Raw genomic sequence first — 15,236 nt, forward strand, 5'->3', positions numbered from 1 at the left:
AATATATCTCGATTCTAAGCGGCGTAGTGCCAGTTTGCGATTCCCGCCCCTCACATTTTTGGGGATACTGTCTATGACGAAGTACGTCAGACCCTTTGAATCACCTCCATGAACTTCATGGATGTGGCGTGCTACTGGATAGGTTTGATCCCTATTAGTAATGGCTCGCAGGTGCTGCAGGATTCTCACATGTGCTTGGTGGATAGAGGATCCCACGTATTGTTTGTCGCACTCACATGTGAGTACGTAAACGGCAAAATCTGTCTTGCATGTGAATTGGTCTCTGATGGTGAACGGTTGTTCTCTAAATGGTGCCACCACACTGGTAGTGTTGATTCCATGACTGCATGCCTTGCATTTACTGCACTTTCTTAAGCCTGTTTGGGACTGTAGCCAGTTTTTCTTTTTCTTGACAACCGGGGCATTACAAACCAATTCCGCCCACATTGATTTCGCTTTCCGAAAGGAAACTAGTGGTTTCCCGCCCATTAGGTTCCCTATGGTTGTATCATTGCGGATCAACGGCCAGTGCCTTCTGAGGATTTTGCGAAGGTTTGCATGATGGCGATTAAAACCAGTGATTAACCTAGGGGGCTGTCTTTCTTGTGGGACATTCTCGACTTCTGTTGCCTTTGGGAACAGTAGGTCATGTCGGTTTTTAGTACTACATTTGACTTCGGCATTACTACATGTTTTATCAGTGTACCCTCTTTTCTTGAGTCTCGTGAATAGATTTTGTTTAGCATCAGCGAGTCCTTCACTTGTACTACAGTTGCGTGTCATCCTAAGACATTATGCACAGGGGATCGATTGTTTGAGTGGTGCAGGATGGAAGCTGTTGGCGTGCAGGATCGCGTTGCCAGCGGTGGGTTTGCGATACGTGCGTGTTTGTATTTTGTTATTCTGGACAAACAGTTCTACGTCAAGAAACTGTATGCTTTCCCTACTTGTGTTGCAGGTAAATTTAAGGTTTAATGCATTTTCATTCAGTTTTTCAGTAAACCTCATCGCACTTTCCACACTACCCTCCCACAAAATGAAAATATCGTCTATAAATCTTTTATAAACAATCACATTTTGAGTCATAATTTCATGATATAATTCCATTAGTACCTGCTCCTCCCACCAGCCCATATGCAGATTCGTATAGCTGGGGGAGAAGCAAGTACCCATGGCCGATCCTTGGACTTGTTGGTAAAATAGTCTGTCAAAAATAAATGTATTGTTTGTAAGGCACCATTCTATCATTTCCAGTAGCATCTTAGTGTGCTCAAATAGGGTTATTGGTCTTTTCCCCAAAAAGTGTTTTATGGCATTCAGGCCGTCCCTATGTCTAATGCTCGTATACAGAGCCTGGACATCCAATGTCAAGAATAGGTAGTTCTCCTTCCATTTGACATCGTATATTTTTGTCAGAAAGTCTCCTGTATCTTTTATGTACGCTGGGAGTTTTCTGACTTCAGTTTGAAGAAAGTGGTTTATAAAGATACTCGTATTTTCAAACAGGCTTCCTATTGCCGATATGATCGGCCTCCCTGGTAGCATTTTGTCATTTTTATGTATCTTTGGGATCAGATACATTTGTGCTGTAACAGGATAATCATTTTTTAGGAAATCAAATTCTTTCTTGCTCAGTAGTCCTTTTCCTTTCCATTTGTACAGTTCACTGTGGTATTTCTCTTGAATACCTATCAAATGTGTGGGACTGATCCTTGTGTAACATTCCCTATCTTGTAATTGACTGAGGGCTTCTCTGTTGTACATTTCCAGGGGCCAGAGGACTATGTTGACCCCTTTGTCGGACCACCTTACGACTATATCTGATCTTGATTTGATCTTTTCCATCAGTGCATTGTACTTCCTATTGTGGTCTTGGTTCTCTCGATGTCTTTGTTTTGTACTTTGAACGGAGAGTTCTTTTAAGTCTTTGGTTACATATTCAGCAAAAAGGTCGAGTCCATCCTTAGGCATTGCTGGCATGAATATAGATTTCGGTTTGAATCCTGTTTGAACTGTCTGCCAAATGTTAATATCAGAGCTCAGGGCTGCCCCGCTTGGTGTAATCTCTTCACTCACACTTTCATTTTGTTGTTCCAGATCTATTACATTTTGTAGCGTTTCTATGTGCGCTACATTGAGCATTAGATTGGGGTCTTTATTTGTTGGTATCTCAGTTGTACGTTGGCATGAATTTGAAAAATATTTTTGAAGTTTCAGTTTCCGAACATATAAAAACAAGTCAATTCGCGTTTGAGTATAATCAAAGTTGGTATTGCTACAGAAAGTTAGCCCCAAAGATAAAATGTCTAATTCTTGTTGAGACAGCTCCATATTAGTTAGGTTGATTACTGTGTTGTCTCTAGTTGTGTCCATCATCGGCGTCTGTTTCTTCTGTAATTTTGGTTTGTCTTGTCTTTGCACCTGTTGACCCCCACCTCCTGTTTTTTCTCCTCCTGCTTTTTGTTGTTGCTTTTGATTTTGTCTTGTCTTGCCAGACTCCTCTCCTTGATTCTGTGGGGTCCGGGGGCGAAGTGTTCTGAGGCGCTGTATGCGTAAAAAAGCCAGTTCCTGTGCTGGGGTTGGTGCTGGGCCTGACCTGTCCGCACTTTGAATGCTTTCATTGTCAGTATCATATTCTGCACTAATCTCATTCTCACTCTGTTCAACTATACCAGCTTGGTTCTTGCGTGTTGTGTCAGGAGGTTCACGTCTTATTTGATCGAATTTTCGTGCAAATGTATATATCCTTCCATTCATATAATCATTCCGGTCTCTTTGGAATTTAATGGCTTTTCTTTCTTTGATTTCAGCTTCGTGTTTTTCTACTCTTCCTTTGATTTCTGTCATTTTTTCCGCGATCTCTTCCTTGTTTTCTTTGGTGTCCAGTTCTTTCAATATTGCTTCAATGCGTGCGATTATTTTGTCTCTGTCACTAGCCGCAAATTGAGTGAGTATTTTTAACATGTTTTCTGAAGACTTAGCACTGTTCTCAGCCCACTTTTGTAACATCAAGGGGTCAGGGTCCTCATAAGTTGGTGCAACTAGGAGTCTTAGTCCCCGTGGTACTCTGCCGACATCAAGATATCTGGTTAATGATTTAATTTCCCACCATTTTGCGACTTCTCTTTTACGCAGTTTTTCCAATTCATTAAGTAGCATTTTCGTTTCATCTTTTTCTTTCGTTTGTACTTGTACGCCTGAGTTAGTTTTATTGCCTTTGCCGGTGTCCGTGTCAGTAAATATATCCAATGCTGCCTCCTCTCTTCCCCTTTCCCACTCAGCAGCCATACTGATGGATTCTTGATCAATTTTGCGTTTGTATAGATACACTGCCCGTGTGTTTTTTTTGTTCTCCACACAGGGGCTCACTCTCCCACTGGACCACAGCCTTACGCCCGCTCCCTGTTAATCACACCGTGCCACGGCTTACCTAGAAGTCTCCGACTGCTCTCCAGCGATCGTAGATCTCCGGGAAGCCGATCTCCGATGTTTTCACAGGTTACTCGGGTCCTTGTTGCATTCCGGTCCTTGGGGGGGCACTGCGTGTCTTTTTCCTCAAAAGTTCTATCAGTAAATTGTCCTTTTCGACACAGTGCAGCCAAAGCGAGGAGGGTCAGCGTAGGGCTTCCAGGAAAATAGCTCTTTGTATTATCACCATACCACACTTGCCATCAAAGAAGGTGCTGACTCCGTGTATCTCAATTCAAACGTTTATTTCTCGATCAGTTTCTGCTCAGACGCGTTTCGGCGGCCTGCTCCCGCCTTGCTCACTAACATCTATATATATATAATACGCTCCATGGGGTTGTCCAAGTAGCGGGTAGCACCCGAGCCTGCGTGCGCCTTCCCCAAAGCGTTAGTTGGACAACCCCATGGAGCGTAATATATATATATATATATATATATATATATACACATATATATATATATATATATATATTTATTTTTTCTTTTCTCCCAGGGCGTGGTTGATTGCCTTCTGGGACATGGAGTTACTAAGGGAATACTACAAGCACACCACGGGGACTCCATGTCCCAGAAGGCAATCAACCACGCCCTCTGGAGGCGTGCATACTAATGTGATTTAAACGTGCAAAAAAGTGGAGTGCTTTTCAATCTCTTACCTGCTGCCCATGAAGAAGGGATGTTTTCCTGAAACGCGTCGGCATGCATAATAATAAACATGAACTAACGAAACAGGCTGCACTTCACTAAGGGCGGTGTTGCGTGACCTCCTATGCGCAGGCACTTTGGGAGAAAAGATTATTCACGGCGGCCAGCCGTGTGGAGGAGCACCATTGCAGGCTGGGGAGAAAGGAACCAGCCTACGAGACTGCGGTTTGGAAAATTCCGAACTTGTAAAGTACAGCGCCGTGCCAAATTAGGCTGTGGACATAAGATCATTACCTACTAAGGTGTTAATGGATTTTCGAAATTGCAGGCAAGCTGAAAGGCCTTACTAAGGGAATACTACAAGCACACCACGGGGACTCCATGTCCCAGAAGGCAATCAACCACACCCTCTGGAGGCGTGCATACTAATGTGATTTAAATGTGCAAAAAAGTGGAGTGCTTTTCAATCTCTTACCTGCTGCCCATGAAGAAGGGATGTTTTCCTGAAACGCGTCGGCATGCATATTAATAAACATGAACTAACGAAACAGGCTGCACTTCACTAAGGGCGGTGTTGCGTGACCTCCTATGCGCAGGCACTTTGGGAGAAAAGATTATTCACGGCGGCCAGCCGTGTGGAGGAGCACCATCGCAGGCTGGGGAGAAGGGAACCAGCCTACGAGACTGAGGTTTGGAAAATTCCGAACTTGTAAAGTACAGCTCCGTGCCAAATTAGCCTGTGGACATAAGCTCATTACCTACTAAGGTGTTAATGGATTTTCGAAATTGCAGGCAAGCTGAAAGACCTTACTAAGGGAATACTACAAGCACACCACGGGGACTCCATGTCCCAGAAGGCATTCAACCACGCCCTCTGGAGGCGTGCATACTAATGTGATTTAAACGTGCAAAAAAGTGGAGTGCTTTTCAATCTCTTACCTGCTGCCCATGAAGAAGGGATGTTTTCCTGAAACGCGTCGGCATGCATATTAATAAACATGAACTAACGAAACAGGCTGCACTTCACTAAGGGCGGTGTTGCGTGACCTCCTATGCGCAGGCACTTTGGGAGAAAAGATTATTCACGGTGGCCAGCCGTGTGGAGGAGCACCATCGCAGGCTGGGGAGAAGGGAACCAGCCTACGAGACTGAGGTTTGGAAAATTCCGAACTTGTAAAGTACAGCTCCGTGCCAAATTAGCCTGTGGACATAAGCTCATTACCTACTAAGGTGTTAATGGATTTTCGAAATTGCAGGCAAGCTGAAAGACCTTACTAAGGGAATACTACAAGCACACCACGGGGACTCCATGTCCCAGAAGGCAATCAACCACGCCCTCTGGAGGCGTGCATACTAATGTGATTTAAACGTGCAAAAAAGTGGAGTGCTTTTCAATCTCTTACCTGCTGCCCATGAAGAAGGGATGTTTTCCTGAAACGTGTCGGCATGCATATTAATAAACATGAACTAACGAAACAGGCTGCACTTCACTGAGGGCGGTGTTGCGTGACCTCCTATGCGCAGGCACTTTGGGAGAAAAAAGAAAAAAAAAAGAAAATATATATATATATATATATATATATATTTGCTCCACAATAACTTCAAATTAACGAAGAAAGCAGGACACCCACAATCTCTAATTCAAGAGTTTATTCTGCAAGTGAAAAATCCACGACGCGTTTCGCCATTACGGCTTGGTCACGTGACCAAGCCGTAATGGCGAAACACGTCGTGGATTTTTCACTTGCAGAATAAACTCTTGAATTAGAGCTTGTGGGTGTCCTGCTTTCTTCGTTAATTTGAAGTTATTGTGGAGCGAATTTTGAAGCCGACCGGTGGCTGCAGCAGGACCGCCCGTGACAGCCAAATTCCTAAACCGGTACTAGTGGAGCGTATATATATATATATATATATATATATATATATATATAGATAGATAGAGAGAGAGAGAGAGAGAGAGAGAGAGAGAGAGAGAGAGAGAGAGAGAGAGAGAGAGAGAGAGAGAGAGAGAGAGAGAGAGGCAAAGCACATGAGCAATAAAGGCCTCTGTACGGATATCATACTATAGTTGATCTTTTCAAGTTATATCACTAAGTTACTCAGAAGGACAAGGCAACATGACAAGTTGAGTTCAAAAACCTTTATTTCGGTCGTCAAGACCATAAAAGTTTGTATGCAATACAATCAAAATCTTACCAATATAAAATTAAAAAATACATCCATCGATCATATAAAAATCAATGCGCATCATAGTCGCGTGCCAAGGAAATTTAACTGCATTGGCCTATAGGCAGGGCCTTTAGGCTCAAAAAAGTGTAAGTGCATTAGTAGCGAGAAAGAAAAGCACAACCTGGGTCCAATGAAAAACAGATCGATTGCAGGAACCAAACAGTACACAGCAAAGAACATGAAATCTATAGATCCGGTGAAATCAGTATATTTAAAAGTATACATACAAAGGATTACATATATAGTGTCCAGGTTAAAAATAATCATCTTCCTGAATAAAAATGTAAAACAATAAAAATATTAGAATGCGTTTTTCTCTCTTCCTTGTTTAAGGAGTAAAAACAGACTATGCATTAGCATCTGGTGTAGTTATTTTTTTTTAGGAGAGCCCAGCGCCTGTGCCACATTGAATTTAGAAATCGAGAGACAACAAAAACAATGGGCTTGGAGGTATCAAACTTCAGAATTCTAAGTGCCTCCTGGCAGTGCACAAAACCTAAGTTCCTGCACAGCTGTATGAGCCAACACTGTCTTGCAGCTTTGTAGCCTGGGGAAAAAAAAAACATGGAGCTCTGACTCCTCCTGATGGTTACAGGCTGGGCACCCACGTTGGGCAGTTCCAGACCATTTGCAAGTGAAGGCTCGCAGTGGAAGGGTACTAAATCTAAACTGGAGATATAGTTTTCTTGCTGGGAAAGGTAGAATGTCATCCAGGAAGGGTTCTAATTTATAATAATCTTTTACAGTAAGGAATTCAGCTGTCAGATGGCCTGGATCCGGATTCCCATGAATGACTGCCAATTTATATGTTCGATAAATTCTCACCAGTTCAGCACGTGAGACTGCAGAACACGTTTCTTCAGGGTTACTCCAGATGTTTGGTTTACCGTTACTCCAGAGGTTTGGTTTGCCTACCCTACTGTACTCTTCCCTTAGGTGTGAAAACCAAGCAATTTTTTCAACCCCCGGGAGACACATTAACTCTTTTGTTTCTGTCTGATATTCTGCCAGTTCTGGGGTCACCCACAGTCTACGCCAGAAAGTTAGGGGTCTTAGGCCAATGTCATCTCCAATCGGCCTTATACCTAAATCTATCCTCCTCTAATTGTGGAGGAGTGTGGCTCACTGATTAGAGCGGCAGACCCTGATGCAGAGGGCTGGCCCGGGACCAGGGTTCAATTCCCGACGCGGCAGGGTCCTGAGCCCAAAAATGTCCACGGACTTGAGAATTCTCGCCTCGGTGCCTATTCTAATCATGGGGTCCCACGCTGCAACTCTGGGCAATAGTTGCTTAATCTCCACTACGGCGGCCCACCCGCTGCGGGATGCCTGGCTTTCACCCTGGGGATACCCAGTAGGGGTTCTCACAGGGAAAAGCCAGGACGGGTTCCCAAGGCAAGCGCCTTGATGCCTTCGGGTGATACGTGCGCTATATAAGTCACAACACAATATATAAGTCACAACACAATCCGCTGGGGGGTTAACGGGGTGCTGGTAGGGAGACCCAATATCTCCCTAGGAAACTGTTCTCAACTTTGCTTACATGACTACAAGAACAATGTCCCCAGAGTTCAGCCCCGTACATTGTAGCACCCATATCATGTGCCTTGTAAATTTCAATGATAGGCCCAGTAGGTTTATAGGAGGAATCCCTCAATAATTTAGCCATCCTGCCAGTGGTCTGTGCTAACTTGAGCTTGGCTTTGGCAATTTGTGGCCCCCACTCCATATTTCCTGTAAGGGTGACATCCAAATAGCCAAATACAGAAACCTCTTCCAGGACAGTGTCATCTAAATGGGGATTGGGCTGTGTTTTCTTGGCTGGGTTGAAGACCATAAACTTGGTCTTCAAGGTATTTATCTCCAGCCCCCTATTATTGCAAATGATGACAAAACTGTCCAGTACCCTCTGTATTCCCATCAGCGACTTGGACATTAAAAGGGTGTCATCCACAAACATCAATGCTGGGACCTTTGAGTTTGCTCATTTTGGGGCATCATTATCCTTAGCCTCAGTGAGTTGGGCAATCAGTGCGTTGACAAAGAGGTAGAATAGGGTTGGTGCGAGCACACAGCCCTGTCTCACTCCTCTGTCAATGGGGAGTCGTGCGGTTAGTTCTCCCCCTTTCCCACATCTTACTTGGACGTAGTTGGCATCATGCAACTTGATACGCATGCTTAGGAGGTAGGAAGGGATCCTCATATCTCTTAGTACCCCCCAGAGTTTGTCTCTGGGCAACAGGTCAAAAGCCGTTTTCAGGTCCACAAACATTAGGTAGAGGCTGCCACCCTCCATTGTCACCGTTTTTCAAAATATAAGTTGAAGTCTATATATTTGATCAATGGTGGAGGTGTTCTTTCTGAATCCGGCTTGGTATGGGCTTAAAATTTCATTTTCTTCCATCCACCCCTGAATGCGGTCTAGAAGTACCCGTGCACACAGTTTTTGTGTGACATTGATCAAACTGATCGGTCTGTAGTTTGCAGGGAGTAGTGGAGAACCCTTTTTAAAAACTGGGCCAATTTCTGCCCCAGCTCAGGTGTCGGGGATCGGCATCCCATACATTATAGCATTAAATGGTACCCACAGATAAGGGCCCCATATTATTGGTTCTTCTCGAAAAAGATCCCCGGGGAGCCTGTCTAATCCCGGTGCTTTGCCTGCAGGAAGTTTCTTGATTGCATTTGAAACTTTGAGAAGGGTGATCCCAACAACAACTTCATCAGTGTACCTTGGTGAGGAAGTAGTTACCTCAGCTACCAGGCCGGTGTCTGCACACAAGACCCTTTGGGTGGCAATGTGGCTGTCATTGTGGGGGCCAGATTCTGGCTTCATTGAGTATAACGCCTGAAAATGGTCTGCCCACTTTTCTGCTGGTATATTCGGCCCTATGGCTGGATTCCCTACCCTGCTGCCTGTTCTGACTATGGCCCAGAATTCCTTCATATCTCTATTCATTAGGGCAGTTTTTATGTCCTCCCATTTCTTCAATTCCCAGGACTTCTTTGCTTGGCAAATAGCCTCTTTGTATAGAGCCCGCTTACATCTTGTTAATAACTTGTTTTTTGCTTTGATGGCTGCTATCAGGACCCGTTTCACCTTTCGGCAGTCGTCATTAAACCACAACTGAGTAGCCCATTTTCTTTTCTTAGGGCGTATTTTAGGGTAGAATATGTCGGCCAGTTTGAATGCCAAGCTTGCATGGAGTTCTGTGACTTTATTGATGGGGTTAGGTTGTCACCTTCAGCAGGAACACCGCTAAGTTCTTGCAGGACTGGGACTACATCTGCATAGAGTGCACTCAACTTCTCAGGTGATTGTTTTATTACCCCCAATTTATTCTTCTTCTGTTATTAGTAAGTGTTAGCCTGTTCTCGGAGGGGGGCTGCTAGCTGGGGCAATACCTGATTCCGGCACCTTCAGTACCAGTGCCAAGGCGTTATGGTCACTATTGTGGCACGGTACAACGGCAAAATCAAGAACCCTGGGCCATGATCTAGTCTCCACTACGATGTAGTCCGAAAGAGAAGCGTGGCCAATTCTATTAAATGTAAATTTCCCTGGCGTATCACAGATTGTACAGCCATTACATGCTCTCAGTTAGTGGCTTAGCAGAATGGCATTAATTTGGAGTGTCAAGGGGGACCAGGCCTAGATTGGCTGAATTTGTGGGTCAGGAATTGACCATTGGGAGTCCTCTTCGTTAGAGATGGGATCAAGAATGCCAGGGAGGGGCTCAAATTGACAGTTAAAATCACCCCAAACAATCAACATCATGTCGGGGGGAACGGTACGAATAAAGTAATTTAGTACATCAAGGGTTGGCGATTCCTTACTCAAGATTTCAGGTCAAGAATAGACATAAATAAGAGCAAGCTTCAGCTCAATTGGAAAGCTAAGCACTACACATTGAATGTCACTGGACAAAGTGTTCAAGGGTCTAGCTACACAGCCCACGTGTGAGCCAACCCAAATGGATAAACCCCCCGACGGTCTGCCCCTCTCTCTTGTAGTGACTGGTATATTAAATGAAGCAAATCCCATCCTTGTGCAGTCATCCCTTGCCCACGTTTCTTGGAACATGCAGATGCCATGCTGGTACACAAAAAGCCCCCATTCTGGGCAACACAGTTTACTTTTGAGGCCAGCAACGTTCCAGGACAGTATATTCAGCTTACTTCCTGTGTATAGCATTTCTCTGGGGGCATCAGGGCGATGTGCGTCAGGGGTGGAAGTGCCATCTGGTTTATTTATTTATTTATTTATAAAGCGCCAGAATCGACCCCCGAAGAGGTATCTCATTGGGTATTGATGGTTGAATCAAAGATGGGGCCTTCAGAAATTACGATGGGTGGGTTTGCCCTAGGAGTAATAATATTTGGAGAGGCAGAAGGATTGAAAGGTATGGGTCCAGTGAATCTCGTAAACCCTCAGGCCACTTGGTCGCCTGCGAGGTAGCTAAGGCCCGAGCCTTCATTTCTGCCCCTGCCCCTGGGTAGGAGGGCTTGCTTAGGTCTCCATGGCCAGGCTCCACTCTTCCTCCTGGGGTCATCGGGGTGTTCTTTCCTTGGCCCATGCAGTTCCACTATCCCTAGTTGACAGTCCACTTCTTCCAGAACCCCATATCTGTTGGTTCCAAGTAAATTAAAGAATAGGGGTCTGGTAAGAGGGTACCTATAGCCAGTGTTCTGATGTTCTATAGACTGCCTGTCATAAACTGGGATTGCATCTGCCCTACCGGAGTTGTGGCAGTGGGAATAGAGATGGTGAAGCTGGAGGGCTTTCACCTCTGTGTGGGGCTCTAGGGGCTTATGTTTCTGGGTTAGAAGCCAGCGTACAGTCTGGGGATTTTTAAAATTAATGACCACACAGTCCCCTTGGATTGTTTTTTAGCTTGATCCCACCCAAGCGACTCTCCGGACCATTAGAATTTGCCCAGCCCTTTCATAGGGAAACTGCCTATGCCTTGCCAGTCAAAACAAACTTTTATTCCTCAAGTCTAGTTGTGACTCCCTCTGGGTATTATTGAGTACAGGTACCCCTGCCAAGATGATCACATAGGGGAATGCGGCTGGTGGAAGGTTTATAATTGGCTGGGTGACTGCTTCTGTCCTACCCACTGAGCACTCTTCCCTTCCTGACTCTTCTCTACTTGTGCTAAGCCCTGGTACACTATTAACACTTTGTTCGATACTCCGCATGGTATGGGTTGCAGCACCATTCCTAGCTGCACAAATAGGTTTCCTCATGGTTAAATGCACTGTCCGATCTTGCCCCCGTTGTACACCAGAGCACTGAGGGGTGCGACTGGTGTCTTGGCTAGTGGTCGTGTGGATAATGTGGGTTTGGGTCCTAGATATCACTTGATTGTCTAGCGGAGTCCGACTGACAAGATCTACCTGGCAACTGAAATCGCCCCCCTCAGTGCAGTTTGTATTGTGTTAGCACTGGAGTGCGTTTGCCTAGGATCCCCTGTGGTTGTCAGGTTATCTATTCGATCAACTAAAGAGGCAACTTCTTCATTTACAATAACTCTAAATTGGGTCAGCAGGTCTGCTCGTAGGGTCTGAGCCCAGGATCGGTAATTTAAGTCTATAATGGTGTTAACAGTGGATTCTATTATTGGATTTTGCTTGGATGTATGTTCTGCACTTGCCTCGGCCCCCCTTTCACTTTCTTGCTTTTAGGTGCCCCCCGCTTGCTTGCTTACGTTTTCCATTCTTGCGAGTACCTATATCAGTAAGTAACTTTATTAACTGTGCGATTACTTAAATCTTTACAGTATAAAACACATAAACAACACCCCCCACCCAAAGTACCCTTCCCCCAGTAAAAACCCAATGTTCAGCTTTAAAATAGCACCGTGGCTACGCAGGCTCTATTTACTACTTTGTGTCCGTTAAAACTTCAATTAAAAGATTTTTAATTTTTTTATTTTAATTAGAATGATGAGTTAGCACCGTTTCGCATCTTTGCGCCTCCAAGGATCAAATAGTTGTCTAAGAGTCCAACAGGGTTGTTCTCTCCATAATGCTAATTGTCATTAAGATAAATTCTTAACGAGCCCCCTGTCCGGCCCAAAATTGGATTTCTGATTCCAGTGATTCCAGTGGCCTTGCAAGAAATCCCTAAATTAGGTGACCACTAACAGGGTTAGGGCACCAGATAATTTTCATTGCAGAATGACAGGACCCCTGAATTCTGTGGCCTTTTGATGGAAATCAGGTGCAATTCTAACTTGATGGATAAACTTGCCAACCCTGGCAAGTAAACAAGTTGTGGTTTCTGAGAAGCACCAGTCCGAGGCCTCTCTGCAAGTTCTGAAGCCCAAGTTCCTTAGGGCCAGGCGCAGCTGACGATGACGATCGCTGGACAGCTTTGAACAGCAGCATAGAAGGTGTAGCCAAGATTCTCTGTGGTAGTTGCACAACCGGCAGGAGATGGTACTGTCAGTTCGTGCCCATTTTGGGTTAAAATCCAAAATCTTAAGGGCCAGGAGGTGCAAATGCAGAATTTTCTTTCTTGCTTGAGCTGAAAGTGAATCTTGCAAATATGGTTGAAATTTGCCAGGAGTATATGACTTGTCCAGGGCCAATGTAAGAGGGTTGTACCGGAGTGATGAGCGATCCAGTTCAAACGAGATGGTCTGGACTTGGCGCTTTACAGCTTGGGCCCAGGCAGAATAAGGAATTTCCTGAAGGGGCATGCTCTTTCCCTCGATTTTCAATAGGTCTATTGTTTGTTCCAACTTGGAGTGCCATGGGGAGCCCGCTACTCTGAAAATAATTTTTAGAAAGTGTTTAAGATTGTTTTCAGGGTCTTTCAGTACTCTTATGTAATATTTTGTTAAATCCCCCTGTAGTACCAACTCTGGGCGGTTCAAACCTATTTCCAGCCTTAGCCTGGTGTTCCTTGCTTGTCTAGGAGCTTGTAGCACAGTCTTGTAAGCTTTCATCTGGGCCGCATTGATGACTTCTCAAGTGCTCCTGGGAAGGCTAAGTGACCATACATGATGGCGGGAATCAGTTTTGCCCTAAGTTAAGTCAACATGGGTTCTATTGATGGACTAACTAGGCGATGGCTTAGACGTCTGAAAGAAAGGATTATTTTGTTAATTCTCGGTGTTAACTCCTTTATGTGTTTGACTTCAGTGGCCCTCTCCGACATCCATACCCCCAGATAATTGTAGGATGTGGCTGTCCTGATTCGGTGCTCACCCAAAGACCATGTTGCTTGTTTTTTGTGGGGGTATTTACCAAAGATTACTATCTTGGTCTTGCTCTCATTAATCTGTAGGCTATTTTCCTTGTTTTATATTGCAAGACTATTTAATGCTCGTTGGAGCCCCACCCTGGTGTGGTCCATGACCACCGTATCGTCTGCATACTGGAGAGTTCCCAGGGCCAACTTCCCAAATCTCGGAGGTACTAAGTTGGCGTCTTTCAGGGCTTGCCCCATGTCTGCTGTGTACAAGTTGAAGAGTAGGGGGGCCAAAACACAACCCTGCTTTAGTCCGGCATTAGTACCTATATCAGCATCCCCCTTTCGGGTTACAATTCTTGGTGCATTTGCTTGTTGCGGTGGGGACAGGGGAACATTCCCAATAGATGAGGGGGCTGCAGAGGGGGTGTTAAGAGTAGGCGAAACTGTTAGCGGAAGGGAAAGATCTGGATTTATTGACAGACGCCTTTCAGTACGTTCTATTTCTGTTGTGACAGCACCTATAGCACTTTGTAGCATACTGTCAATAGAAGCTGGGAGGGGTGGGGAGGAAGGGTTTGCTTGGGCCCGGGACTGTTTAGTAACACAAGTACGTTTCCCCATTGTTCAACTTAGGTAGAAACCACAATAAAACTGCCCTTTATGCAAGTCAAACAGTCCAATGGGCAATAGACAAGCACTCAGGCCTTTAAGCAATATAATTAATAGACTGCCCGAGAAGATACTTAGGCCCTTAAATGAAAGTAACCTTTAGTCCCCACCCATCGGGTTCACAGTAGGTGGGGTCGAGCAACCACAGTCATGTAGGAATTGATGTTATGATGGTAAGGGGTGCCAAGGAGAAACCATTCTACTTGCAGTGGGAAAGTGCTTGTCGAACTGGTCCTACGCTGTAAAATGGGGTACGGCACTGCCATATACTCTGTTGCATATGTTCTTCCTCAAGTGTAGTTCTTCAACTCCACTCGAGGAAGGCCAGTTAACAGCGACTACAGGACATTTGGTGGTAGGCAAGCTGGATAGCCTCAATGCATCAAAAGAAATCTTACCTTTAGTCTACGTCGAAGGTTGGAATCATGGGGGGGGGGGGGTGGCTCTGCCCTGCCTCTTCCTGGCAATGATGGGCAAGGATGGGCCCGCCCTTGGCCCGCGTGCATCCCGCGCCGAGGGTGATCCCGGTGCTTCTTATGGCGCGTGGGTGCCTTAGGGCTCCTCCCTCCTGGGAGAGCAGAGATCCCTGGGACTTGTAGTCCGCAAAACTGGCAACACAGCAAGATGACAAGTGACCAGATGGCTGCATGTTACCTAGGCACCTCATTTCCAGCTGTGACTTTTATCTAACAATTTGCATTCTGAATGGTATGTTTTTTGTTGCTTGACTTGTACTGTAGCAATGGTTAATCTTGGTTTGTAGAAGTAAGGCTTGTTTTGAAAAAGTGTTGCACTGCCAGCATGGAATCATCTGGTCTCCCAGGGCCATGATGGGGCGACGAAAGCACTAACAGTCTTTCGCTTATCATTGCCTTTACAGCAAACTGTTTTATGCAGAAGTTTGTTGATGTGATCACAGTGGACAAGCGCATTGAAGAGGCATGTGCACCTGGAGTTGACTATGGTGAGTGCTCAAAATCCATACTTGAATATAATAAGGTATCAAAATATATAAAGGAGA

The 15,236-nt window shown here is 45.1% G+C and overlaps 1 protein-coding gene across 2 annotated transcripts in view; it reads left to right on the forward strand.

Moving 5' to 3' along the window:
- Positions 1-15,236, forward strand: part of LOC144826880 (A.superbus venom factor 1-like) — a 1,649,148-nt gene that overhangs the window by 1,528,677 nt on the left and 105,235 nt on the right. For both annotated transcript variants that reach the window (XM_078685340.1, XM_078685347.1), the window contains one exon: positions 15,096-15,179. In XM_078685340.1, the coding sequence (XP_078541466.1) occupies positions 15,096-15,179 (84 nt within the window). The remainder of the gene's footprint in view (positions 1-15,095; positions 15,180-15,236) is intronic.

The sequence above is a fragment of the Lissotriton helveticus genome, chromosome 1_1, assembly GCF_964261635.1.
Source record: "Lissotriton helveticus chromosome 1_1, aLisHel1.1, whole genome shotgun sequence".
Lineage (NCBI taxonomy): Eukaryota > Metazoa > Chordata > Amphibia > Caudata > Salamandridae > Lissotriton > Lissotriton helveticus.